Raw genomic sequence first — 27,780 nt, 5'->3', positions numbered from 1 at the left:
TCCTGATACTGGTTTGCAGAAACACTGTTTACTTTCCTAACCGTGTCCTCCCGGGAACTTCCTGTATTTGGTTGCTAAGCAGCCCAGCTTCCTTAGCAACGACCTGCTTTCCATCCCAAGCAGGACTTCAGTAGCATGCACTGGCTTTGTGTGTCACAGCTCTGAACTGGCTTATCAATGTCTATCATCAATACAACAGCAGCTTCACATTCACCCCAGAGGAACAGCAGTGCACTCGCTGGTATCCCTGTTACATTGCTGCATGCAGGGCTGTATCATCCATGACATGTCAAAAGCACTTACTTCGAAAAGCAATGTTTAAGAGCAAGCCCTTATACAAGTTTCCCTTGTTAAAATAAAAACACAGCAAAGTGTAATATAGCAACATGAAAGTCTGGTGTTTTAAAAAAGGCAGACCACAAACAAACAAAAAAAGAAAAGTTTGTGAGTTAGAGAAAGAAAGTCGACAAGAAAAAAAAAACGTTTTGTTAGAGCACGGTTTTAAGATCCTCTTGTTCTGATCCTTTCTGCATTTATTTATTTATTTATTAATTATAAATAAACATGGCAAACCAGGGTAAACTATGGTAAATGCAGAGTCTAACTAGGAAAAGCATGGGGGAGAAAACTGCAGAAATACTGGGCAAAAGTACATTTTCCAAGGGAGGGTGGTGGGGTGCAGTTCAGGAGCTGGGGGTGGGGGCTAATCCACTGGCTGGAAGCTGGTGGGGGCGACCCCAGTGTCCATTGTCTCAGCTGGGGGAGTCCTCAGGTTCAAATTAGCAAGCAGAACGCCTCACTGAATAAGAAAACTGGAGCGATGGTGCATGCATGGCTTATAGCATCGGATCAGGGGCTGTGATGCACAACTGATGAGATAAAAAAACAACAATAAAACAAGACTTTTCTTACGAGGAAGCCAAGCAGGCACCAAAGAACCCGGGGTCTGCCAGCGACAACCAAAAGAAACCTTTACAGTGGGCGCTGTTTCACTGAACTGCCATAGGGGGTAAAATTTGCAATAATTAACTTTTGATATGCATCTTATTCTATGTATTCCCATTGATCAGTTGGGTATGCTAATGATAATGTTATTGTATATTATATTGGCCCTGGTACAATTCCTTTCTAATGAATTGAACACTGATATCTGTGCTTGTTTGTACATGTCCCCTATGATCCTGATTCAGTAGGTGATTTAAATTGTGGGTATTTTTCACCTGTTACCAACGAGGGTGGTTTTGAATTGAAACGTTTGTCTAGTACTTTTGCCTTGTGCCTCTGGATAAAATAAACGACTTTTGGCAATTTAGCGAACGATTTTTGCTGCCACACTGCATAGTGTTCTTTGTCTAGTGTATGTCTACAGTTTACACAACTTATCTATTGCCACATTCAAATCTTGTCTCGATCTTTGGCGGCAGACCTTGTGCTCATTCTACGGTTGTTTTTCCTGTCCTTTTCTTCTTGTGAGACGATCTCATCTTGTAATATTTATCATCATCTCTCGATACTTAACAATGTGCTGAAGCAGTTTAAGGGACGACCTTAAAATCTGCAAAACTGGGGGCTCCCGAGTGGCGCATCCAGTAAAAGCACTCGCATAGAGTGCAGGATGCGCTCTATAGTCTAGATGTCGGCGGTTCCAGTCCAGGCTATTCCTTTGCCAACCGTGGATGGGAGCTCCCAGGGGGCGGCACACAATTGGCCGAGCACCACCCAGTGGGAGGGAGGGTTAGGTCGTGTGGTCTGGCCGGGCGCCTGCGGGCTTGCCTGTAAGCTGCCAGGGCTGCGTTGTCCTCTGACGCTGTAGCTCTGGGTAGCTGCATGGTGAGTCTGCAGTGTGTAAAAAAGCATGCTGCTGACAGCACACACTTCAGAGGACAGCACGTGTTCGTCTTCGCCCCTCCCAAGTCAGCACAGGGGTGGTAGCGGTGAGCTGAACTAAACGAAATAATTGGATAATACTAAATTGGGGAGAAAATAGCCAAAAACAAATTGGTGACTACTAATTTAAAAACATGTAAAAATTAAAAATTGCAAAACTGCCCAAGGGAAAATTCTCATCTAGTCCTTTGAGGTGTAAAACGACAGAGCCCTTAATCCCTGGCCCATAGCGTTCACTACAGCTTTCAGTTAATTTACTTTAGAAAAAAAGAACACCTGTTAAAATGAATAACAAAATATACTTAAAAACAAAGATGAATAACAAAATATACTACAAAACAAAGATGCTGCAAACACTAACTGCATGACAAACACTAAGGGAACATATTATGTTTATATATATATATATATATATATATACATAAAGGATCTATATATATATATATATATATGATATAGATATATAAATATATATATCATATATATATATAGATATAACTTTTATATTATCTTTCTAGCTTTACTCTGAAGACTATAAAATATATACAACTAAAAGGGACTTTCAATAAAATAGAAGTTCTATCTAAAATATTTGCAAGATTTACTCTAAAGACTAGAATATAGCAGATATATAGTGTGATTAGCAAAGCCAGTCCAATCCATTCCACACCTTTTATGTGACTCCGGTTCGTGTTTTACCCCCAGCAGTTGCACAGATGGGCCTCAGTGATAGAAATACCAAAGACATTGTTTTGCAAAGCCTGGGTAAGGAAAGATAATCGACAATGTGTAGAAACACACACACACACGCACTGCCCCCTCCCTTCCTCAACCCAGCTCCCTCTCCCTCTCTCTCTCGCTCTCTTTTCTCCCATAGCAGCAAGAAGCCACCCTGTGTTCTATTGGCTGCTGCTCTCATATGCATGATCCGCTGTGGAGTCATCACAACACAGCAAGGGCAGACAGGAGAAAGGACGCCCTGCACAGCATTCCAATCACGTACACAGCTAGCTAGAAAAAGGGGGAGGGAGAAAGAGACAGAGAGAGGGAGCGAGCGAGAGACAGAGAGAGGTGGAGGGGGGGATCAGCAGCACACAGCAGCGTTAAAGAGATAGCACGGTTTACAGAAAGAAAAAGAAAGAAAAAAACCCTCTTGTAGTCTAGCACTGTACTGCACAGTGCAATGCATGAGAAGTCTTAGTGGGACAGGCTGGAAAGATGGCTGCCTGAATGCATGAAAGAGAGAGGGGGTGAGAGAGAGAGGGAGAGAGAGGGGAGGGAGAGTGAGAAAGGAAGGAAAAAAGAGAGATCTAGACTCTGATGGGGATAGTAAAGCCTGCCATCATAAAGAAGAAGGAAGTACGGATTAATAGGTAATTATAGAGACCTCTGTGTCTGTCCTGTAGATTGCATGCTGAACACACTAGGGGTTTGCTTTCTGGTTGTGGGCATTTAAATCCAAATCCAGGAACATAGTGCAACACATATGAAATGAGATTTAGAAAGAAAAAAAAAAGATAAATTGCATTTTTTGTACAAACATGAATTTTTATATATATATATATATATATATATATATATATATATAATGTAAATGCAAATATATTAGAACATTATGACTATTAAAAGCTGCCCCATACACACAAAGATGTTATATACATAAATACCATACATGTACACACACAAGCAAACATGCTACTTACATTTTAAAGATACACAGCATACATATCTTTCTTTCTCTCTTTTTGTTTGTTCTTCTGGTTGCTAGTTAATCATTAAAGACCTGCTCATTGGGGGGGGGGGGGGGGGGGGGTGTCCTCCATGTCTGTCGCATTGTTATATTGATTTTGTTATCCTCTCCCTCCCTCTCTCTTTCTCTCTTCTTCTTTGTGATTGCCCCTGTGTAAAGGTGGGACTCCAGGGCAGTAATACAGCACGGGGCAGAGTCCCAGCACTGGCTAAAGAGGTAAGAGTCCAAAAGAAATGCGATGGAAATGGGGGGGGGGGGGTTACTGCTGTCTGAATATTAGGGTCAGATTCTATTAATATTATATTATTTTTTTTTGCTGGTGTTTCAGACAGTATACAGATTTACACCGCTGACTAAAAAGGCTCACAACTGATCTCGTGCTATCTTGCGATGGGATTTTATTTTTGTATCCCGCCGGGATTAAAAAATTATGCAGTGAGACGGATGTGTGGTTGAGAGATTTCATTTGGTCCCTAACGAATCTGTTATTGCAAAACTTTTACTCAATATAATATCTATCTATCTGTCTAAATGTCTGGGGTGTGTGATTGTAAATGTCAACAGTGTTTTTTATATATATATATTTTTTAAGAATAAGCGTTAGCTGAACACTGTTGTTTTGTGCTCTCAGAACTGTGTTGATTGATTATATAATAACGACACCTCTGTCTTAATCAGGCTTTGATGCCTGCTTTCATTGAACAGGGATTTCATTCTTGATTTTAAAAAGACTGCTGATCACTGATACTGATACTGTCTGTGTTTTCATTGGGGTACTGTCGTGATTCCCTGTCACCTTCTACCCTGTGCATTTATGTATTTGAATTATCAGGTGCCTTGTTGCCGGGTAGATTAGACTCACCTCGTACACTGAGTTTAAAGGAGTTTGTGTGTCTCGTAAGGTGAAGGGAAGTTAGTTGGCCGCACGCATGCGTATTTGGGCGCACGTGTGTGTCTGTGCCTGTCTAGTTCCCCAGCTGTTTTCCTACCCTTTTGTAGCACAGCGCTGCTCTAGTATTGCAAGGTGTTTTTGTGATTTTGCTGAATTGCTTCGCAGTTTCAAATGGACAGCTGCATAGTTAAGTACAATCTTTTAAACATCAAGGTCCCCCATTTTCCTCCATTCCTGAATTCACTCCTGTTTTATTTGAAAGTGAAAAAAAAACCTTGTTAATGAGAAACAAGCCCCTTTCAGAGTGCTGAAGAGGACGTAAAATATTTGGTTCTAGTTTTGAAAATGAACAGGGGTTTTTCCTCATTCAGAAAATAGGAGTTAATTAAAGACGCTTCGAAAATATGCCACCTAAGTCATCTAAATATCGCAGTTGAGCAGTACGCAGTGAGGATCAGCATAGACACACAGTGAGGTTCAGCATAGACACAGAGTGAGGATCAGCATAGACACACAGTGAGGATCAGCATAGACACACAGTGAGGATCAGCATAGACACAGAGTGAGGATCAGCATAGACACACAGTGAGGATCAGCATAGACACAGTGTGAGGATCAGCATAGACACAGAGTGAGGATCAGCATAGACACACAGTGAGGATCAGCATAGACACAGAGTGAGGATCAGCATAGACACAGAGGATCACAGAGAGGATAGCATAGACACACAGTGAGGATCAGCATAGACACACAGTGAGGATCAGCATAGACACACAGTGAGGATCAGCATAGACACAGAGTGAGGATCAGCATAGACACAGAGTGAGGATCAGCATAGACACAGAGTGAGGATCAGCATAGACACACAGTGAGGATCAGCATAGACACACAGTGAGGATCAGCATAGACACACAGTGAGGATCAGCATAGACACAGAGTGAGGATCAGCATAGACACACAGTGAGGATCAGCATAGACACACAGTGAGGATCAGCATAGACACACAGTGAGGATCAGCATAGACACAGAGTGAGGATCAGCATAGACACACAGTGAGGATCAGCATAGACACACAGTGAGGATCAGCATAGACACACAGTGAGGATCAGCATAGACAGAGTGAGGATCAGCATAGACACAGAGTGAGGATCAGCATAGACACAGAGTGAGGATCAGCATAGACACACAGTGAGGATCAGCATAGACACACAGTGAGGATCAGCGTAGACACACAGTGAGGATCAGCGTAGACACAGAGTGAGGATCAGCGTAGACACACAGTGAGGATCAGCATAGACACAGAGTGAGGATCAGCATAGACACACAGTGAGGATCAGCATAGACACAGAGTGAGGATCAGCATAGACACACAGTGAGGATCAGCATAGACACAGTGTGAGGATCAGCATAGACACAGAGGGAGGATCAGCATAGACACACAGTGAGGATCAGCATAGACACACAGTGAGGATCAGCATAGACACACAGTGAGGATCAGCATAGACACACAGTGAGGATCAGCATAGACACACAGTGAGGATCAGCATAGACACACAGTGAGGATCAGCATAGACACAGAGTGAGGATCAGCATAGACACAGAGTGAGGATCAGCATAGACACACAGTGAGGATCAGCATAGACACAGAGTGAGGATCAGCATAGACACACAGTGAGGATCAGCATAGACACAGAGTGAGGATCAGCATAGACACACAGTGAGGATCAGCATAGACACAGAGTGAGGATCAGCATAGACACACAGTGAGGATCAGCATAGACACAGAGTGAGGATCAGCATAGACACAGAGTGAGGATCAGCATAGACACACAGTGAGGATCAGCATAGACACACAGTGAGGATCAGCATAGACACACAGTGAGGATCAGCATAGACACACAGTGAGGATCAGCATAGACACACAGTGAGGATCAGCATAGACACAGAGTGAGGATCAGCATAGACACACAGTGAGGATCAGCATAGACACACAGTGAGGATCAGCATAGACACACAGTGAGGATCAGCATATACGAGCTGCATCACTGATCATTATTAAGAGTTGCAATGGTCAATTATCAATAATTCCAGCTTTTCTCTCTCTCTCTCTCTCTCTCTCTCTCTCTCTCTCTCTCTCTCTCTCTCTCTCTCTCTCTCTCTCTCTCTATATATATATAATATATATATATATATATATATATATATATATATATAGATAGATAGGCAGGTATTTCTACCATGCTGTCTGAAGAAGGTGGAAGCAGAAATGCTGTAGCTACTTATTAAAATAATGAGCTTTCAATTTATCAATTACGCGTCTTCATTATATGCATATTAACAGTATATGTGTGAATGTGTGTATATATATGTATGTATTTTCTGTATGTAAAATAATTAAAATGCATTTTTGTGGCTGTTTTTTTAAGATTCTGAAGCTCTTCTGATGTCCTAATAACAAGCGATATTCTGGGAAACTTATTTGCTTTCAAGATAATAAAAAAGCCACCTGCTAATATATGGATGTTAGTTAATTTGCTGCTGTATGAGTCTCTGTACGTGGTTTTGGAAGCTATGGCAGCTGAGGCTGCCTTTGCATTACTTGCTCTGTGTATTCCCTTATAAAACTTAACTACAATACCTGGGTTAGAAATACATGCTTTGAATAATGTAAAGTCTAAGTACAGCTACAATATAGTCAATGCTCCTGATGTTTAAAAAGTTAAAATTAAGCCATGTACAAAACACAATGTTTTACAAATGTATATATATAATATATATATATATATATATATATATATATATATATATATATATATATATATATATATATATATATATATATATATATATATCGGGAAAATTAGTTCGGAAAATTCAATTTTTTTTTTCTAAATGACTCCTTAAAAAAAGATTGGGTCACACTGTATTTCTATCAGTCGGCCCTTTGTCTTATAGTCCTTATACCCAGATCTCTATTCAGCAGACACAGGGTTAATGTTGACCTACTTTCCGTGGGAAAGGTGACTGACAGATGACATCATTGCAGTAATCATGGCTTCCTTACCGCTTTTAAACTCCGATGAGACAGGCGTCTCATGGTTCTGTGCAAACTGAAGTATAAATAGCCCTGAGGGGTGTGTGGGGGGGGGGGGGGGGGGAGGAGCAAGACTATGCCTCATCTATTACTATATATTATTCTTTTTAAACTCCCCTATTACAATGATGTTCTTTCTCCTATATCCCTCGTGTGTGGTGTAGAGACCATTGTGTTATTATATGATTGTTCTGCCGCCTGTGTGGGTGCTGTTGTAAATACTGTATCAGTTGGCTGTAGAATTTATACACTTTGATGGCAATAATGATATTGTATTGGCGTGACCCAGGCCAGATTGATCGAGCAGGAATTTGTGAATGTTTTCGTGTAAAGGTAACGTTAACCGTAAAGCGTGAGATCCTTACTTCAAGATGTCATTCATTCTTTCAGATACAGTATAAGAAAGTATATATATATATATATATATATATATAATAGCTATACACACATACACACACACACACACACACACACACATATATATATATATATATATATATATATATATATATATATATATATATATATATATATGTGTGTGTGTGTGTGTGTGTGTGTGTGTGGTACATACATTAACCTAACATGAATGACCTATGATGTGTAGTTTTAGAAAAATTTGATACTGTACAATGTAGAAGAATAAAGGAAAATACATGGATGAATAGGGTCAATACCACGAGGCCTGAAAGGAACAGCAGATCGTTATATCACTAACTATGTAGTCAATGACATTTAAACAGAAATAAGTGAGTGTAGTTGCCATGGCATCACAAGCCTCGCTTTCCCTTGACAGAGGTATGTTAAACATATCGAAACGTTGGGAAGTTGGTCAATTTAAAAGTACTAAAAGAAAGTCAAATGTAATTATAAATAAATGCATGAAGCTCTAAATGTAGAGATTAGCCACCCAGGTGATGTATCTAAAAGACTGGGACCATTAAAAACACAATTAGATTCTGTGCTGTTCGATTAGGTCCTTCTAGTCGGGGTGAATTGATAGGCCAAACAGCCTCTTCTTGTTCCCAAACTTGTGTTACGTTCTTATGTTCGAAAAGACTGTCTTTGAATAACTCAAATGAAACCGCTGTTGTGCAGCCAGTTAGCTTGCAGCCTGTGTGTGTGTGATGTGCTGGGGGGGAGGACGGGGGCGCTGGGGGCAGGGATAAGCGCACGTGGCTTTTCCGTGCCGTTGTTGTTGTTGTTGTTTTCCTCTCTGATCCTGACTGACAGCTCGGCCCATGGGCCGTGCACGCTTGGAGTCAGAGAGGGAAGTCATGTCAGGATGAGATGAGAATCGCTCCTCAGTGACGGGGGAGAGAGAGCGCAGGGCTGGGATGGGGCTTGTCAGGATCAGATGAGAGGCCGTAGGGCATTCTTCAGAGTGCGGGAGGCTACGATACCCCTGTAGAGACTTCCAAACACAGCCTTCCCAGGGAGGCTCTGCCCAGACTGGAATTGAACACAGGAGCGGTATGTACAAACAGACAGACAGACAAACAGACAGACAGACAGACAGCTGGGCAGACAGACAAACAGATAGGCAGACAGACAGACAGACAGACAGATGGGCAGACAGACAAACAGATAGGCAGACAGACAGACAGACAGATAGGCAGACAGGCTTAGACAAACAGACAGAGAAAGAGAGAGAGAGAGAGAGAGAGAGAGAGAGAGAGAGAGAGAGAGAGAGAGAGAGAGAGAGAGATACACACACAGGTAGATTTAAAATGTACTTAATTATTAAAACAGTGAGTTTTCAGTTTATCGATTACTTTTCTTTTTCGTTATTTCTGTGATTGATGAATTTTCTGTTGTGTCCTTATGCTCCTTTGATACAGAGCTGTTTGTTTTTGAATTCTGTGCCTGTATAGATAGATAGATAAATAGACAGATAGATAGATAGATAGATAGATAGATAGATAGATAGATAGATAGATAGATAGATAGATAGATAGATAGATAGATAGATATAGTGATAGGTATGTAGTGTGGTATTAAAATCTGCCACTGTGAAGATCATTAAAACAGTCTCTTTAACTGTTTTTCTGTCCTGTTATGGTATTAAATTGGGCTCCCATTCACAAAAACTTTGACTCACTAGTTAATTAAAAAAACAAGCGACTAAACTGTTGACATGTTCTCCCACATTTTTTTATGTGAATTCCTATTGTAGTGTTCCGGGATTCAGTAAGGAGCCCTGTTTCTGTGCAGTGGATCGTGCTGGCTCCTTGCTCGCTCCCTCGCTCGCTCGCGTTCCTCTCAAGCCATGCTGTCAGACTCCACGTGTGTGTGAGGTTTACAAACACTGAGCTCTGGAGCGCTTTAACAACCAGGGAACCCCCTGCCTGCATGTCTGTGAGTCTCTGTGTGTGTGTGCGCATGTACGTGTCGTTTTATATTAAATAGATGGAAAGCAGCTCTGGCCAAAAGTTTTGCATCACTCAATAGAATGAACTAATGTTGTTTCATAAAGTCGAATGCAACATGCTGAATAACGTTACCTTAACATATTGAATTACACAGCGCTTTGTAGTTTTCCGTCTTCTGAACGAAAAATTAAAAATGTGACATTTCGAAATCTAACATGAAATACTGTACAACTATTATGGCTTCCGGTAGACTTTTAAAGCCGGGTTTTAACGTTATCAGTGCCAAGCCACTCGTCCTGGAAAGAACAAACCCTTTCACTTTCTTCAGTATCGAAGCAGGGTTTTCATCTAGTGCTGCCATATTCACTTCAAGTTCAGGTATCAAGGGTCCTCTGTAAAATCCTGCGAGTCCTGAATCACACATCAGCTCAATCCCCACCCCCCCCCCCCCCCCCCCCCCCCAGCATTATTCAAAACTTCCAATGAGATGCAAAAATAACACAAAGTAGAATGTACAGATCAGGACTAAAACGTACATTTCCAATAACATAGTGGAAATCCTTTAAGCATTTATGTCAAAGAAAATATTAAACAAGGTTCTCTTTACCTTAAAACAGGTAAACAGAGACACAGAAGCCAGTGCCGTTTTTCTCTTGTATGTGTACGCTTTTGTGAAGAATCTGCACGTTTTTCGTTTTGCTTTTCAATAACAACGTTTTCTCAATGCGTCAATTTACTTTATGACCTGAGATTCTGAGTAGGAAACGGATTGCTGTTTGCACATCTAGCAGTGATATATTCCTGTGTGGTCGCTGCGTACTCATACGGGTTAAACGAAGATGCATTTCGTTGTAACCTCAGTTCAAGACACGAAAGCGAGCGTGTAACTTTCTGTAAGACCAGTCAGGCTGAGTCATGTCCAACCTCTTTCAGGGGGTTCTTTGTTATAAATAATGGGAATCTGTGATAGCCACTGGTCGCTAGGCAACCTAAAGCAGCAGTAACTGGCGTCACTTCTAAGTGACTCATCTCGTCTGGTAGCATGAGAGGCAGCGCTATTTCAGGTAACAGGAATCACGAACTGCAGTTTGCTTCCATTGTCATCTCCTTGCGTTTCTGTGAAGAGTAGCACTCGTGAAAGGTGTAGAATGACGTTGGCACTGCAGACTAAGAATAGCTCTCCTGTGTTCATCTAAAAAGCAGGGCTAGCATATGCCGGCCCTGGACTGGAGGGAGCACCCTTTCTTTAGGGGGTGAGTGTGAGAGCAGTTTAGTCTCCATGCTTGTCCTGGATTGAGGGAGCACCCTTTCTGTCAGAGGGTTGAGGGAGGGAGGGAGCTGTTCAGTCTTGTGCAATGTGTATTATTGCATTATCATTGCAGAGCCACTGTTTTCCTGCATTGCCATTTAAGATAATTTGAGAAGGGTGTAGTAAGCACAGCGTGGTACCATTCTAGCAATGGCAACTCCATCCCATTGTAGCTGGCCCAGTCCTGCCATTGCCCCTTGGTTTAGAACCCTTGCACTGCCATTGTAGTGTCCCTTCTGCCATTGCAGAGCTTGTGGTCAGGCATTGCATGAGAGACCAGTGTGCATTAACCTTCATTGATGTGCCGAAGAGTCTAGACTGCAACACTAATAATGTCTAAAACTTGTGCAATGTGGGGTATTGGGAGAAAGCACAGAGAAGTTTCTAAGCCTTTATCAAATATTAACGTTTAAACCTTTTAAATAAATCAGGAGCCATTCTCGAAATGGAAATGTTAGATGATAAAATATTTATAGTCACTCAGACAGATCTTGCAGTCTTGTGTGGAGTTTGGTTAGAGCTGTACCAGCGTGTTCTCAGTATTCAGCTATGTGTTCACCGCCACAAACCCTGTGCTGTTCCAGTGACTGCCCTCCCTCCCTCTGCAAGCAGGTTCATTCAGGTCTCAGCGAGGAGAATGGGTAGTTAAGCACTGTGCTGTTCCAGTGACTGCCCTCCCCTCCCTCTGCAAGCAGGTTCATTCAGGTCTCGGCGAGGAGAATGGGTAGTAAAGCACAGGTTCTCTTGGATAGACTTAATTCACTTGTCAAGGACTGGATCCTTATCAGATATAAAACTATTTAACTAGCCCTGCCAAGCTAACCAACTGCCCTCACCCAATTTATTTACGAAACCAGCATTCCATCCCACGGTATCCCACTACTCTGGACAGTAGTACTCCCCATGATTCCATTGGGTCCTAAAGCCCTCGTGTTAGCCTGCACGCTCACATTCTCACAGGGTCATACAGGGTTTTTTTTCTGTATTTGGAAGATCGGTGATTTAAAAATGTAGCCTTGGCGTGACTCGCAGCTGCTTACACATGCATCATAACCCCGAGCACCCCTCCGCACTGAATAAAAACTGAAAGTGCTTTAGTGCCTGCAGCTGATGGAGCATTGTGTTTCTCTCCTCCTGATTTTCACTTTCAGTCTTGCTTATTTCCAGCTGTAGATGTTCTGAGGTTTTTTTCGCTGGTAGACGTTTGACTGGCGTTTGATGTTTTGGTTTGTTTTTTATTCCGAAAGGATCAATGCCAAGCAGGTTTTTGGTCTGTTTTGAAAACGCTTGACAACCTGCCATGCCCTTCGTTTGGTATCTTGGTTCTCTGGTGAAAAGAGAGCTGTATGAGATTGGAGGATAAACAGATGGTTATCCTCCACGGGTCACGCTAGTCCTGTTCTAGCAAAGTCACAAAGTGAATCTGTGTTTGGGGAGAACGGTTAGAATGTTTTTCCCATAGAAGTTAATTCTACATAGTTCAAGATCATGGGAAAGTGTGTGTGCCAGTGGGTACAGTTTGGATCACACACTGATGTACAAGTACCACTAGGACAGTTCAGGCTTTTCAACTCACACCCCAATGCATTCTGGTAAGTGTAGTCCTGCTGTGAAAGCTACCCTAAACAGGACCAGAATGCATTGCGAAGTGAGTTGAAAAGCCTGAAGTGTCCCAAACTGTCCTAGTGTACATGGAGTCATATGGCAGCCTGATGTGCAAGACCAGCTACAGGGTGCAAGGGTCAGACGTTCTGAAAAGTGCTTAGACAGTGGCATTGCCATCAGCGGCCTTTTCTTCAATTTCATAAACATTTAAACATTGAACACTTTTAGCATTTCAGATTTAACATAGCTGAAAGGCTGGGAGCCACTCATAACAAGAAACACTCTGTACAAGAGTACAACATCAACGTAGCTCCCACAGTAAAACCTAAGTGTAATACAGCACAGTTGAAGCATGGTAAAGGAGGAGATTAGCATCATAAAGAATAGCGAGGTCTGGTAGAGCATATTAATAAACAAGGCAAACCAGGGTAAACTATGGACTGCATGCAAACCACAGCTCTGCTATCCAGATGCTCAGTATAATTCAAGTACAAGTTGTATTTGGCGATGCATTTTAATAGGAGCTGTTGAATGTGCATCTGCAATAATGGTGCCACCAAGGGAAAAGCAAGGACGAAAATACTGCGGTGCACTCTTATAAGGGACGGGACAAGCCTGGAGGGGCCGAATGGACTCTTCTTGTCTCCAAACCCCTCCTCTTGTTCTGTTGTTCTGTGTGTGAGAAGCTCATGTGGGGTGAGCAGGGGAATCTGGATCCTGTTGGCGGGGCAGATCAAACTTGTTTCCGTCCCCCTGTGATGTGCTTGGCAGCTCTTGCAAATCTCAGCTACGGGCCAATCCCGGCCGAATGCATTACCAGGTTGTTAATTGCAACGTGTTTCGAATAACCCGGCCTAATGGCTTACAGGTTCCTTCAGTACTCCAGAAATTCAACTTCATTAGGGACAGCTTTGATGTGTGCAAGTTCTTACTGATGTTCAACATTTCTTCGTGTGACGCATTGTATGGTGTTCGGATACTGGAAATAAAGTACGACAAATGCTACCCTGCTTCCCTCCCTCCCTCCTTTCTAGTACTTAGATAACTGAAGCAACACTGCTTCCCTCCCTCCCAGTCCCTCAGCTCTAACCACTAGAGCCACACTGCTTCCCTCCCTCCCAGTCCCTCCTTAGCTCTATCCACTAGAGCCACACTGCTTCCCATTCTCCCAGTCGCTCCTCAGCTCTAACCCCTAGAGTCACACTGCAATCTGTTTACTGTGCTGACATATTGATAAACAAACCAAAACAAAGCACAGTAAAGCAAGGAGAATTTACAGTACATGTATAAGCAGGGGAAACTGAAATGACTGTGAAATAGCTTACTGTAGCTTTAAGACTCAGCGGCTCCAGAGCATAACATATGGGAAGCTAATCAGGGCAGGGCCCCTGTGGGATCCATCTGGCTGTAGGAAGAGGGGGGGGAGCAGGGGTTACTGGCATTGGTCCAGGGCTCAGGGCAGCAGAGAGGGAAGCAAGGACAGTGTTCACAGAGAATCAGCACAAACTACCCCTGAACCAAGGTGGTGGGAGACAGGAAAAAATAAACAAGGCCACAAAACAGAGCCCTCAACTGCCTCTCTTTCTGCCTTTCCCCCTCTCTCCTTCTTATCCCCTCCCCCACCCCTGTTTTCTTTTCTTTGTTCTATTTTGGGTAAGTTATTTGTTTTAATAAAGCTTGAGGCAAAAACTATAAGAGACTAAATCCAGTAGATGAACGTGTTGGCTAGTGCCTCCTTCAGCGCGCTGTGTTTTGCCTCAGTGTGTTGAGTACTGAAGCAGGCACTCGCCAAAACGTTTGTCTGCTTGACTTAGTTTATGGCTTGACCTTAGAATTGTGATTGTGGATTTTGTAGCTATGGTTCTTTTAATAAGCTGCCTTTCTTTTTTTCTTTCTTTTAACCACCCTCTCACTCTCTATCTTCCTCACCTCAACGTCCTCTCCTCCCCTCCCCCTCTCAACCTCTCTCTTTGTCTCGCTCTCCCTCTCTGTCTTTCCCTGTGAGTTGTTCGCTGCATGCTGCCCTGCATGTGTGTTGTGTCAGGGAAGGCCGTGCCGTGACTTATTAGACACCAGATCCCCTTCAGTAGACTGCTCTTAGAAAGAGAGAGAGAGAGAGAGAGAGAGAGAGAGAGAGAGAGAGAGAGAGAGAGAGAGAGAGAGAGGGTGGGGGTGGGGGTGGGGGGGTGGGGTGCAGGGAGGGAGGCCTCTGTCCAGCATTAACCTGAGAGTTTAACAAAGCACAGCAAAGTGTAATAATGCAGAGTGAAAGCGTAGTAAGGTAAAGCATAGGGAAGCATTGTAAAGCACAGAGAGGTATGGTAAAGCATAGGGAAGCACTGTAAAGCACAGAGAGGTGTGGTAAAGCAAAGCACAGAGAGGTCTGGTAAAGCATAGGGAAGCATTGTAAAGCACAGAGAGGTCTGGTAAAGCATAGGGAAGCATTGTAAAGCACAGAGAGGTCTGGTAAAGGATAGGGAAGCATTGTAAAGCACAGAGAGGTATGGTAAAGCATAGGGAAGCATTGTAAAGCACAGAGAGGTATGGTAAAGGATAGGGAAGCATTGTAAAGCACAGAGAGGTCTGGTAAAGCATATAATAAACATGGCACACCATGGTAAAGCAGATTATAACCATGGGAAAAGCAAGGGGTGAAAACTGCAAAAGTAGCAGTCAGAGGACAGCGCAGCTCAGAACCACTTACAAGCACCTGAGAGGTGCCCAACCAGGTAAAGCATTGTAAAGCACAGAGAAGGTCTGGTAAGGCCTATTAAAAACACACACACAATGGCCAGAATTATTGGTACCGTTGTGGTACCATTTCGAATCGATGTTCCCTAATTGAGTATGGTGCCAGACCTATCTAGGAGGCAAACAATGATGGTACCAGTTCGGTTTTGACGTTTCATGTTGTACGTCAGTCTCAGATGTCGCGTCCGGTTGTCTTGGTGAGAACATGTCAGTCAGAGGACAGCGCAGCTCAGAACCACTTACAGGCAAGCCTGCAGGTGCCCAGCCTGACCACAGGGAGGCGCTGGTGTGTGGTGAACTGAGGACATCCTGGCTGACCCCTGGGAGCTCCTGTCCATGGTTGGACGAGGAATAGCCTGGACTTGAACCAGCGACGTCCAGGCTATAGGGCACATCCTGCACTCCATGTGGAGTGCCTTTACCAGATGCGCCACTTGGGAGCCCATAATTATTTTCAAAGCTTATTTTATCGATGGTCTGTTTTGCCCCCTGCTGGGGTCACATCTGTAATGATGTTCCACTTGAGTTGTAGCTGTATCTAGGGAAGCGCTTGTCCCACTATGATCAGACTTGGGCACAGCAGTTTGTACAGCGTGTTATCAGGAGTAGCAGAATCTGGGGTGTCTCGGTGAATCTAAATGCCACACAGACAGACAAAACTCTCATTTCTCTTTACAGTTCTTAATTCTGCCTGGCTTGAAAATGATTGCCACCTGAAGAACCATTAACTCTTTGACGTTTGTTAACTTGGCCAGAGGAGCGGTAACGTTCAGAGTACGTCAATAAATGAAATGTTTTTTTCAGGTGGTTCTGCATCGTGGGTGGTGCTGGCATTGACAGTGGCTTTAATCTTTCTTGTAAAACTTGTCAGACAAACGACAGGAAGCCGAGGGGCCTGCCTGATTACATCACCCTCCAGGGCTCAGCTTATGCAGAGGAAAGAGAAAAACACAGCGGCTTTTCAAGAGATCTGCTTTGATGTAAAGACACCGTCGCAGATTTCAAATCCTTTCAGCCTGTGCTAGGTTTTGTATTTTATTTATTATTAGTGGATATTCAAACTAACAGCTCTGGATATAGACAAACACAAGCAAGGGATATACTATACTATACTAAACTGTACTATACTTTACTATACAGAGTACCATACAAAACTATGCATTGTACTGTAATATATTCACATACTACAAATTGCTGTACTGTGATATAATATCATAACATACTATACCATAACATACCATGCTATACTATACTATACTATAAAATATTATACCATACCAAACTTTGCTGTAATATACTATATTGTACCAGAATATAATTTACTATAATATGTATAATAAATATGCCACGCCATACTACAACTAGACTATACTATACTGTAAGCAAGTCAAGTAGACCAGTATTTCAGCTCATTTCATACAATTTAGTCTACTCGATTTGAGCAACCTATACCAGGAAAGCAGGCTGATCAAACGAACGCCTAAGTCTGTCACCCCAGTTCCTGCAAACTAAGCAGAAGTATGAAGCAGATCTCCCACTGGCTGAACCAGAAAGAATTCAGTTCAGTCGTGTACGAGTCTGTCTTCGCTGTGCGCCCGCTTTGCGCTATGAAGGCATTGTAGAATTGTGAAGTAGCTTTATTGACCAGCTTGACCCACACCTTCACTGGCTTCATCATGGAAGCTCTAGAGCTTGCAAACACTGTCAGCATTGTCCTGAACGTGACCATATCACACCTGTTGCACAATCAGTGGTGATTTCAACATCGGCAAGCCCGTGACTTTGGCACAGATCAACCGCAATGTTGCGGGAGGAGGTGGCTTGCGCAATAGGCAATGCCATCCGCTTCCAAACAGGGTGAGAACGACTCAAATATTGCGTCCTTTAAAGGAGTGCCAGACAAGACTTTCAAATCCATCCTCTTGCATCTTGTTAGCGCTAGCAACATTATCACTAGTCCCCCATGAAAGGTATAATACAGGGACAATGTGCATGTGTGTCTCAGTTTGTGTGTTTGTGTCTATGTCTATATGTCTACATGTGTATATGTATCTGTGTATAGGTCTATGGGTGTGTCTATGGGTGTGTGCATGTGTGTGTCTATGCTGTGTGTGTCTGTATGCATGTTTCTGTGCTGTGAATATGCTATGTGTGTGTCTATGCAGTGGGTGAGTGTGTATGTGTATATCTGTGTCTGTGCTGTGTGTGTGTGTATCTGTCTGCTCTATATGTGTGTCTATGTGTGTATCTGAGTCAGCTGTGTGTGTATCTGTGTCTGCTCTGTATGTGTGTGCATGTGTCTGTGCTCTGTGGGTGTGTCTAGTTTCTGCTGTGTGTGTGTGTGTGTTTCTATACTGTGCATGTGTGTCTATGCAGTGGGTGTATCTGTGTCAATGCTGTGTGTGTGTGTGTGTGTGTGTGTGTGTGTGTGTGTGTGTGTGTGTGTGTGTGTGCAGAGTGCAGCATATTAAGCAGATGATGGTCGTTCGGGGAATTCCCTGTCAGTTTCCTGCCTGAGTCAAGCGAGCCAGTGGAGATACGAGAGGTAGTGCTGTCACCGGCTCCACTGCACATCACTTAGGATCTTGATCAGTAAAAACAGCCTGTTTCTCTTAAACAGCATTTATCAAGAACAGACCCACATGTTACACACACCTCTCTGTTAGAGTTCCTATAACTGCACCGGCTCGGCAACATCTTTCATCTATATATATAAATATAATGTTCCTAGAAATCTAGCAATACACGCATGTGTGTGCATTTGCCTCTGTCTTTCTCGCTGTCTGTATCTATATGTGTGTGTGAGTCTGTTTGTGTGTCTGTCTGTCTCTATAAGTGTTTGTGTGAGTTTGAGTGTGTGCCAGTGTATCTGTGGTTATTTCTCATTACAACTAAAAGTGAAGTTTCGATTCCCTTTTACTTTTCACCATGTGGAATTAGACTCCCTAATACAGAGACCTTACTAAACTATGAGAACTCCTGGGTCTCCGATACTGAAGGAGGAAGGGAGGTGCACGTGTGTGTGTGTGTGCGTGTGCGTGTGTGTGTGTGTGTGTGTGTGTGTGTGTGTGTGTGTGTGTGTGTGTGTGTGTGTGTGTGTGTGATGAGTCATTCATCACACACCAGAGCACATGGTTTTCTTGCTTGCTTGCTTTCTTACTGTCACTAGCGAACTTCCATTAGACGGTTAGCCTCTGTGTGTTACTGTAATGAGTGGCTCAGCCACAGAGCTGTGAATCAGTGATGATCACACAGCAGTATATAACGAGAGCCAACGAGAGAACACCAAACTGGGGCCCTCAGACAATCTCTCTGTGCTGCACAGTGAGAGACTTTGGTATTCCTACCTCTCTCCCCTCCCGGCTGCCTGTCTGCGGGATTAGGAAGATTAAAGGGGAAGTACCTAGTTAGGAGTTCAGGATTTTAGCCTTCAAGACTAGGTTACCCAATTACCACAGAGGATGGCAAGCAAAGCAGCTTGACACAGGATTGTATCAAGGTGGAGCTATGATGCTGTCTCTGTTTTGGGTAAGACATTATTTGAATCGGTTTTATGTTATTAATAAGACTGTAAGAGACCGAATCAAATTGTCAAATGTTTTGGCTGGTACCTTCTTCAGCTGTAGTTAGACCTTAGAATTCTGATTGTGGATTTTGTAGCTGTGGTTGAAGCTATTCTTTCTTTCTTTCTTTCTTTCTTTCTTTCTTTCTTTCTTTCTTTCTTTCTTTCTTTGAAAGATAGAAAAAAGAAAGAAAGAAAGGAAAGAAAGTCTGAAAAGCTGTTGTGGCAACAACGCCCCCCCCCTCAAGCCCTAGAAGTCACGTTTTATTGAGAAACTTCCACTCCCTGCAAAGCAGTCGGGCTGGGATATAAAGCAAAGTAGATACAGGCTTTTGAAATCACCTAGAGCGAGCCACCTTAAAAGCCACTTGGCCTCAATGTGATTCTAGGATCAATAGAAACAGCGTGGCTGCCAGTGCGCTTGTGCACCAGTCAGAGCAGAAAATGAAACACAATCTTTCCCCACGACTGTGATTACTCAGAACCAGCGTGGCACACTTGAGTTAAAAGAGCGAAGTGGAAATCGGGCTAACATTAACAAAAAAAAAAAAAAGAGAAAAAACCATCACACTTTAAAATAATTCCCTGTTCTTTGTGATGATTGCTGTTTTAATTTCGGTGAAGTGCGGAATGTTTCATTTAGTAATGCGATGTCACACACAGTCATACAGTTAAGAGTAAGTACCTGACTAATACTTTAATAGGTTGCAAGGCACAGCTAAATAAGCAATAGCTAAACAAATATAGGTTGTAAATTTTTTTTTTTTTTTTTTTTAATGCAGAGATTTGAATCTAAGGTCAATAGTGATTTGTTTGCCGTAGATGTTTTCTTTTTTTTTTTTTCAAATAAAGATAAGGTTTTCAGGTTTTGGGTTATTACAAACTGTATAATCTTTGAAGACACTGAAAAGGACTTTTGTCATTGAATTTATTAAGTTTCTTTTACTGTTTTTAAATGCAGCACTATTGAATGTTTATCAGTTATTGATAATTATTGAAAACTGAACAGGTTGTTTCTTTATTGCAATAAAAATATGAACGCCTATAAAAGTTTACCACTGGATTTTTGCACGACATTTTTCCAGTTTTCCCCTATGCTTTTCCCATGGTTTTAAAACTATGAATTAACCCTTTAGGGTAGCTGTGTGAATATCTTTGCTGTTTTGATACCATACAACGTAGCATAAGTGACGTAGACATAGAAACTTATTCACAAAAACTTGAGAGGAAACCATGTGCTTTGACATTTGCAATCGCATGGAAAGATGGTAGCCACGATCTGTGCAGAACGTTCTCAGCAGTCACCCAACAAAAGTAAGAGATCGTGTGGCTGACTTTCAGGTTGGGTGCGGTGGCCTGTTGTTTCCGACGGTCGGTTTCTACGTGGGCTACTGGAAATGAAATGTTGTCGTCAGTGTAGCCAACTGGAAACCAATTCAGTGTGAAACCACTGTGTGAAAGGGAGGGGAGGAGAGGAGGGGGCCACTGAGCTTTCAGTTCCCCCTGGACAGTGTGAGGAATTGCTGCATTGAGGTTAAAAAATGATTTGATATTTGAAATTGGTGAGAAATCAAATGTAAAACAATAGGCCACTCTCAATTAAAAAAGAAATACATCTGTTTTTTGTTTTTTTTCTGGACTGTCGAAGATTTGATTCACGCCGACAAGGAGCAGTTTCTTAAATTTCAAACTGCCAGACAAGAGTTTGAAAATAAAACATTCTTCAGCTCTTGAGTTAAAGTTTTGTGAATAGAGCCCTATGCAGCACTACAGCCCCATGTATGTTTTATACAGTCATCTGAAATGTCTTATTTGGCTTTGCCGTGATGTTTGTTTTTACTGTGCTGTTAAGATCTTATCTAACCAGATGATCCAGTCTGACACATACCATCCCAGTGCTTGGGGAGAAGGAGTGGGTCTTGAATGTGCACCAGCGTGTAAACTAGACTAGGTGTGCTCACATTCTGGAGATGAGCAATGCTGGCACAACTGCACAATTGTTTTTTGACTTGTTTTACTGGCTTATTTAACATGGTGCATGGTTTTCTAATGCAGGTTTATGGTAGGTCAGTTACAGTGGGATGAGGCTGTCATTGGTGATATGTACGGCATCTGATTTTCGGGTTTTACCCAATTTAACTCGATCGATGCAATGCAGACAGACAGTGTCACTGCAATGGCAATGGTTTTACACTAAGGGGTCAATGGTAGCACAAGTGCAGCAACAGTGGGATGAAGTTGGGATTGAGAAAATGGTACCACAGCCAACTAACTACGCCCATCCCGGGCGATCTTCAGTGGCAATGCAGACAGACAATGGCGCTACAATGGCACCGCAGTGGTTCTGTGCTAAGAGTTATTTCAAAGTGGGTAGTTCTGCTTTTCTGTTTCTATGAGGTGAACCACGCCTGGAGACCTTGGGCTGGGCTGGCTGGGGTGTCTGACACAGCGGTCTGGTGTTGGGGATGAATGCCCTGCGCTTCCCCCTGGGCAGAGTGCCTGCTGGCTGACAAACAGAATCAGTGGTGTTGTGCTAAACGAAAGAAGTGGGTGAGCTATCCATTGCGGTGTTCCAGGCTGGGCAGCGGCGAGGGTGGCACTAGGTGTGTGCAGAAATGCCCAGTGGATTACCTGCATGTCACTGTGGTGGTCGTGGCAGATTTGTGGGATAAAAGGTTAATCAGAAGAGATTCTGCCCATCATTAAATACACCCGGGTCGCTTTATGTAACAAAATTGGAATACGTCTAAAGTTTGGTATAGCCAGGATTCGCTTATCACAGGAGAGCAGAGTAAACGCTGTATTCCTTAAATGAGTAGCGGATGAACGCTGTATTCCCCCAGAGGAAAAGCGGGTAAACTTAATCTAGCTGCATTTCCCCTTGACTGCACTACTGGACAGAATAATGCCAGGGAATTGATGAGGGGCATGACCTTGTGGACTGTCCCCCAACACGCTCCAATGGATCTCCTTTGAGCAGCTCACGAGTTAATGACACCGACATCAGCATCAGACCCGTACTTGCCTCTCGACCACAGAGCTTGCTCTTTAATTGAACAGTGAGACGTTCCTCCTTGCGTGGATTGTGGTTTGCGTCCAGCCCTCGCCTCTCCATTCACTTTAACGGGCTGGGATTTGAGTTCATTACAACACACACCCTTATTTATCTTTGTGATCGGCACAGAGTACTTTTGCAATGCCGTTACCGTGCTGAAGTATTTGTCCTGCATCTAACGTGGTCAACCCGTGATTTCCTGTGCTTGCCTGTGCTGTATCGCGACTTTGCTTGATCCACGTATTGCTACTCTTTGTGCTTTTACCATTGGCTAGCACTGCAGACCTAATTCACACACAGACACACGCAGATGGGACGGCACACAGACACGCACGTTTTTTGTTTTTGCCGTACAGCACACACGTGTGTGTTTTGACTGGCCTTGATCCAAGGCTGGAGAGGCTGTAGTTATTCTGGGAGAATTCCTTGGCTGCAATAACTGTCACTGCGTCTAGCGTTACATCACTGAGGTAGAAAGGGCAGCAAACGAGCGAGAGGGAGTGGAGGGGGGAGAAGTAAAGCGAGGGGGAGAGGGAGAGGGAAAGAAGGCAAGAGAGAGAGATTGAGCGGGGAATAGAAAGTGAGAGAGGGAAAGCAAAAGGAGATAGATGGAGCAGGGGAGTGAAAGAGAAAGAGAGAGAGAGGAAAGGGGGAGCGATGGAACGGGCTCAGATGGATAGCGGTAGAGAATCAGATCCGTTGATTACTTTCGATCCAGTCCAGTATGGCGCCTCGTGGTTTTGGCAGTGCTTTGGATGGCCTCTTTAGTTCTCTTCAGTTCGTTAGTTTTATTATAAGATTTCAATGTCTGTGAAACAGCTGCTTCCGATGAGTCCCAGCACAAGAATAACACATCCAACACCAAGAGTCTTGATGGTCCAGTGGTTAAAGAAAGGGGCTTGTTACCAGGTGGTTACAGGTTCAATCCCAGCTCACCCACTCTCACTGTGTGTGACCCTGGGTAAATCACTTAACTCTTTTTCAGATGAGACATAAAACCAAGGTCCTATTGAAAGTGACTCTCCAGCAGCAGTTGTTGATGCACAGTTCACAAGTCTCTGTATGTCGCTTTGGATAAAAGGTTCTGCTTAGTGACTGGTAAAAATAATAAGAGCATTCTCTATCTCCAACTGCCATAAGGGCAGAAGTATGGCGAGCTACCTACCAAGAATCAATTATGAATTAGGTACTTTGTTAATTAACCAGAATCTTCGAGTAAATTAATATACGCCCAAACTATGCCCTCCCCACCTAAAAAAGAAAATAATTTCCCTACGTATGTTTACACGTTATTTTCTTTCTTTCTTCGTTCCCTCCTCCTTTGCTTCCTTCTAGCTTTCTTTCCCTGGATGCAAAAGCCAAATTTAGGCTGAAAAAATAAATCAACAAACAAACAAAATGTAAAAATGTTCTAGCGACTAACGCCAGCCCTTCTAGTTCATCTCGTCCCTTTTTTGCAGTCACAGTGCTAAAACATACGTGTACTTACAAACACGCACAGACGTGGTCACAGACATGCAGACATCCGTATACACACACATCTAGCAATGCTTAAGAATGGCAGAACGCTTGTCCATTGCTGTGCTGTGCTCTGCTGTGCGAGTTGCTCCTGCAGGCTCTGCCTGCTCTTTACAATCTTGCTGCATTGTAAAGTACGTGCGCAGTGTGACTGGAATAATGGCCTTTACATCTGCCGTAACCAGAGAGGAGGAGACAGTGTGTGCTTGAAAGAGTGGGGGCAGGGCGGAGAGGCCTGTGTGTGTGTGTGTGTGAGAGAGAGAGAGAGAGAGAGAGAGAGGGGGGGGGGGGGGGGGGGGGGGGGGGGGGGGAGAGAGAGAGAGGAGGGGAGAAAGAAATAGAGAACAGGGAGAGAGTTAAAGAGCAAGAGAGAAATACAGTTCCACTGTGCGTGTGTATCGTGAGAGGGAAACAGAGTCTGGCGTGTAGTCTGTGTGTGTGAGTGTGACAGAGAGAGAGAAAGAGAGTGTGTGTGTGAGTCTGTGTCTCTGTGTGTCTGTGAAAGCCTGAAAAGCTCACCAGATTACCGCTGTGTTTCCTGCACTCTACACCCTTGGGTTGTAGGGCTTGCAGTCACATTCTCTGCTCTGTCTCTTGATGTGTTGCCTTCTTCAAGTTCCTTGTACTGCTAGCTGCTTTGGGTGGACCTTGCTAACGTAAGTACCAGACAGGCAGCTGGAGCGTGTCTGATTATTATTATTATTATTATTATTATTATTATTATTATTATTATTACATATGATATATAATGCTACTCGATATGCTCATTATAATATTATATTATATTAATACATAATAAATATTATAATCAAATTGAACGATACAACCAGTTTGGACCGAAAACAAACCAAACTTTCCCCTTTCCCCTCCCCCTCTGTGCCACCATAAAACAACTCCTTAATTCAAAGGGAGGGAAGCAGAGTTTCTTTCTGTCTTTTGTAAGTCTATGTTAGCACTTTAACTGTTACCACCCGGTATTACAAATACTACCATGATATACCCAATTCGTGCCAATGTTAACACGCAAACAGACAAAATGTTATTCGAGTAGGTCTAACGAGAAGAAACGAACCATATGTGTGTGCGTGTGTGTGTGTATGTGTGTGTTTTAATGCCTGCAGTTTCTCAATGTGATTTTTCAGTATTTGCAAGAGTGGCAAGGTCGCCTGAGCTATAGTGAAAAATGTATAAAATCAGGAACTGCCATATTCTCTTCTGCAATTACTCTGGTGTAATGTCTTGCCACGACATTTTTAAAAGCCCTAGACGGATCAGCCTTGCTTCCTTTCTTTCCAGTCGCTACAGAAACAATTATTTGTGTTTGCAGCTGAGACTAGCAGCAGGATTGTATTATAGTTTTTTTTTTAAAAAGGATGTGCACTAAAATGAATAAACCCTGGCAGTTTCTTGTAGTCTCAAAATACAGAGTCGCCTTTAGCACTGCTGAATGAAATAAATAAAAGCTGTCTTCAACCCGTGAAATAAAGACATTTCATTCTCTCAAGTGTGCAGTACTGTACACATCGCTGTCCGCTATCTCGGAAAGGAATAAGTGTGCTTTTGAACACTCTGTTTCATAGCTGTGTGTTGGGAGTATGGGAAATTTTCTGTTCAAGTTCAGTGTTTGTCTGTCGCCACTTTGATGACGCACTTGTACAGTGGTGGGATTTGACCAGTCAGGAGGCTGGGAGCCTGAGCAATGAGTGAGGTAGTGTAGAGCGGGCTTCCTAAACGTGACAGATATTTTAAAAAAGCTGTACTCCAGCAACACCAGAGCAGCACGAAGAGGCAAATGGCTGGAGTTCATAAAACTACCGTCTGCAGTAAAAAAAAAAAAAAAAGAAAACGGCTTATTTTTTGTCAGCCTTCTCGCTCTTGCTCTCGCTCGCTCGCCGGTTCTTGATTTGACTCTCTCTCTCTCTCTCTCTCTCTCTCTCTCTCTCTCTCTCTCATGTTTGGCACCCTTTTCTTCTTCTCTCTGACCTTTTTTTGCTCTCGCAGTAGCAGTGTAGCTCTGCAGTCATAAACGCATACAGACAGACAGACACACACACAGACAGACAGACGGCTGCTCCCACAATGCCAGTGGCTCTGTGATAATGGTAGCACAAGGTCAGCCGCAACAGGAGTGGCAGAATAGTTTTCATATTTTGAATCCCAATGGTATGAACACACAGTGCTGGTAGTGCTGCCGTATCCACTATCTGTCTGTACAGCGCTGTATCTGTTCCAAACCCTTTGTAACGTTGCTACTGACGGCAATGCCGCTAATGGCTAGCTAAGGTTAATTGACCTCAATGGCATTTTTTTTTTTTTTTCACTTAAAGGACATAAGCAAATCGAGGCCAGATGAGGATGAGTGTAAAGTGTGTGGAATGAAATGGGTTGTAATGTCATTGCAGGCACTGTATGCTATACGAGGTAAACTGGTATTAAATGTCTTGGGTGTCTCTTTCACTCACAGTCACATGTTCACACACTCGCCCACACACACACACACACACAAACGTGCATTCTTACAACACTCCCAACTGTATTTGGTTATGTAAATGCCTTGATTAGCTATGAAAAGACTAAGCAAAGCTGTGGGTTGGTGATGGTTCAGTCACTGGAAGTGAAGCAAGAGGCTGATAAGAGCGTCCGATAATCCGACAGGGCTGCTGAGTTCAGGTGACCTATAAACACAGGAGTCACCCGGTTGCAAAGGAACGCGCTCAAGTAGCAATTGTTATATCTTCAAACCAGTTTGTTTACTATCTCAGACTTGCAGTCTGCTGTTGATACTCAGAGGCGGTGGTCGTAGTGCAATCTGCGGCAGGATAAATATTGAACCGGTGTTTCCCATGTGACACACTTTCAGAAAGAGAGGGGGCGGGGCCATGGTCAAGTAGTTTAACCCCCGAAGTGCTGGCCTCTCACGTCGACACAGACGCCTTTATCTAACGCCATTCAAAGCCTAGCTTCTCGACCTTTGATAACTTTGTACTGATCTCTGATTCTGTGGTGACGGTTATTAGGATTAGTGATTGTCATCGTCACTAACTAGTGACTAGTTCAAATCGTTCATCGTTACAGGGACTCCTATTGCAAAGCAGTCAAACCTATTCCGGGTTTTACTACGAGCTTGATTAGCCCCAGCGTGTACAGGTCACAAAAGCTCAGGTGTGTCTTATTAAACTCGCAGTAAAACATGGAATGAAGCAAACCGCTATGCAATGGGAATCTTATTTCGATCCCTGCGTTGGCGTATGGATTATTTTTTCACCCGATGTCTGCGTATTTAAGAAGTTAGTTGTTGCTGTTATTGAGTGTTGCTGCTAGATGTTTCCTCTCTGTTAGTTAGCTGTGTTTGATGGGGTGGCCAGCGTGTGAAAGCATCTTTTGTTTGACCTTTTTGCAGGGACAATCTTGGAAAGAATTGTTGCAGCTCAAGAGTTCGTCCTGGGTAGCGATTTTTGTAAATAAAATAAAAAAAGGCGATCACAGTGCTGTACACGTTACTGAACTACAAGTCGCTAAGCAGTTTGTTTAACTGGACTCTCTTGCGCCTGTGTGATTTCCACGCTATAAAATACTCCAGGTAGCTGAATAACACATTACAGCATTAGGCCTGGCAATGCAGTTTTGCACAAATTCGCACGATTGTTCACGGTCAGTTATAAAAGGTCTATCAAAGAAAAAAGCTGTGTTTTATTGTAAATCAGACACACACACACCTGAATAAAACACTGGGTAGGATCCTGCCTTATTGTCTGCCAGTCTATGATCTAAACTGCAGCCCTGCAGTTATTTCTGCAGTGAAAATAATGCCCTCTCTGTTTTAGCTCAGGCATGTAATAAGCAAAAAGTTACAAGTGGTCTTTACTGGTGTTTATGTACTGCAATGCTGCATGCTGTAGCTATTTCCATTCAAGCATTTGCAGTATTTGGAGACTGAGGACTTACCTTATGCATTCTCAATCCTGACAGCTCCTTGAAGATACTGCTG

The 27,780-nt window shown here is 43.1% G+C and overlaps 1 protein-coding gene and 1 long non-coding RNA gene across 6 annotated transcripts in view; one reads left to right on the top strand and one right to left on the bottom strand.

The window, feature by feature from the left end:
- Positions 1–623: 623 nt before the first annotated feature.
- On the bottom strand, positions 624–3,662 carry LOC121303005. The gene is made up of 3 exons (XR_005947748.1): positions 3,591–3,662; positions 2,558–2,648; positions 624–869 (listed from the first exon to the last, which is right to left on the bottom strand). It is a non-coding gene; the product is annotated as an uncharacterized LOC121303005 (long non-coding RNA).
- The window catches only part of tet3 (tet methylcytosine dioxygenase 3), a 50,609-nt gene continuing 25,646 nt past the window's right edge, over positions 2,818–27,780 (top strand). For 2 of the 5 annotated variants that reach the window (XM_041233397.1, XM_041233394.1), the window contains exon 1: positions 19,470–19,896. In XM_041233397.1, coding sequence (XP_041089331.1) covers positions 19,870–19,896 — 27 coding nt within the window. In that variant the 5' untranslated portion in view covers positions 19,470–19,869. Of the gene's footprint in view, positions 3,261–3,796; positions 3,854–18,820; positions 19,186–19,469; positions 19,897–24,170; positions 24,449–27,780 lie in introns of those variants that run through there. The other 3 variants (XM_041233398.1, XM_041233395.1, XM_041233399.1) reach the window with 3 other exon arrangements.

This window comes from Polyodon spathula, chromosome 31 (genome assembly GCF_017654505.1).
Source record: "Polyodon spathula isolate WHYD16114869_AA chromosome 31, ASM1765450v1, whole genome shotgun sequence".
NCBI classification, from domain to species: domain Eukaryota; kingdom Metazoa; phylum Chordata; class Actinopteri; order Acipenseriformes; family Polyodontidae; genus Polyodon; species Polyodon spathula.
Note: the sequence above shows the minus strand (reverse complement) of the source record. Positions and strands in the feature narration are given on the sequence as shown.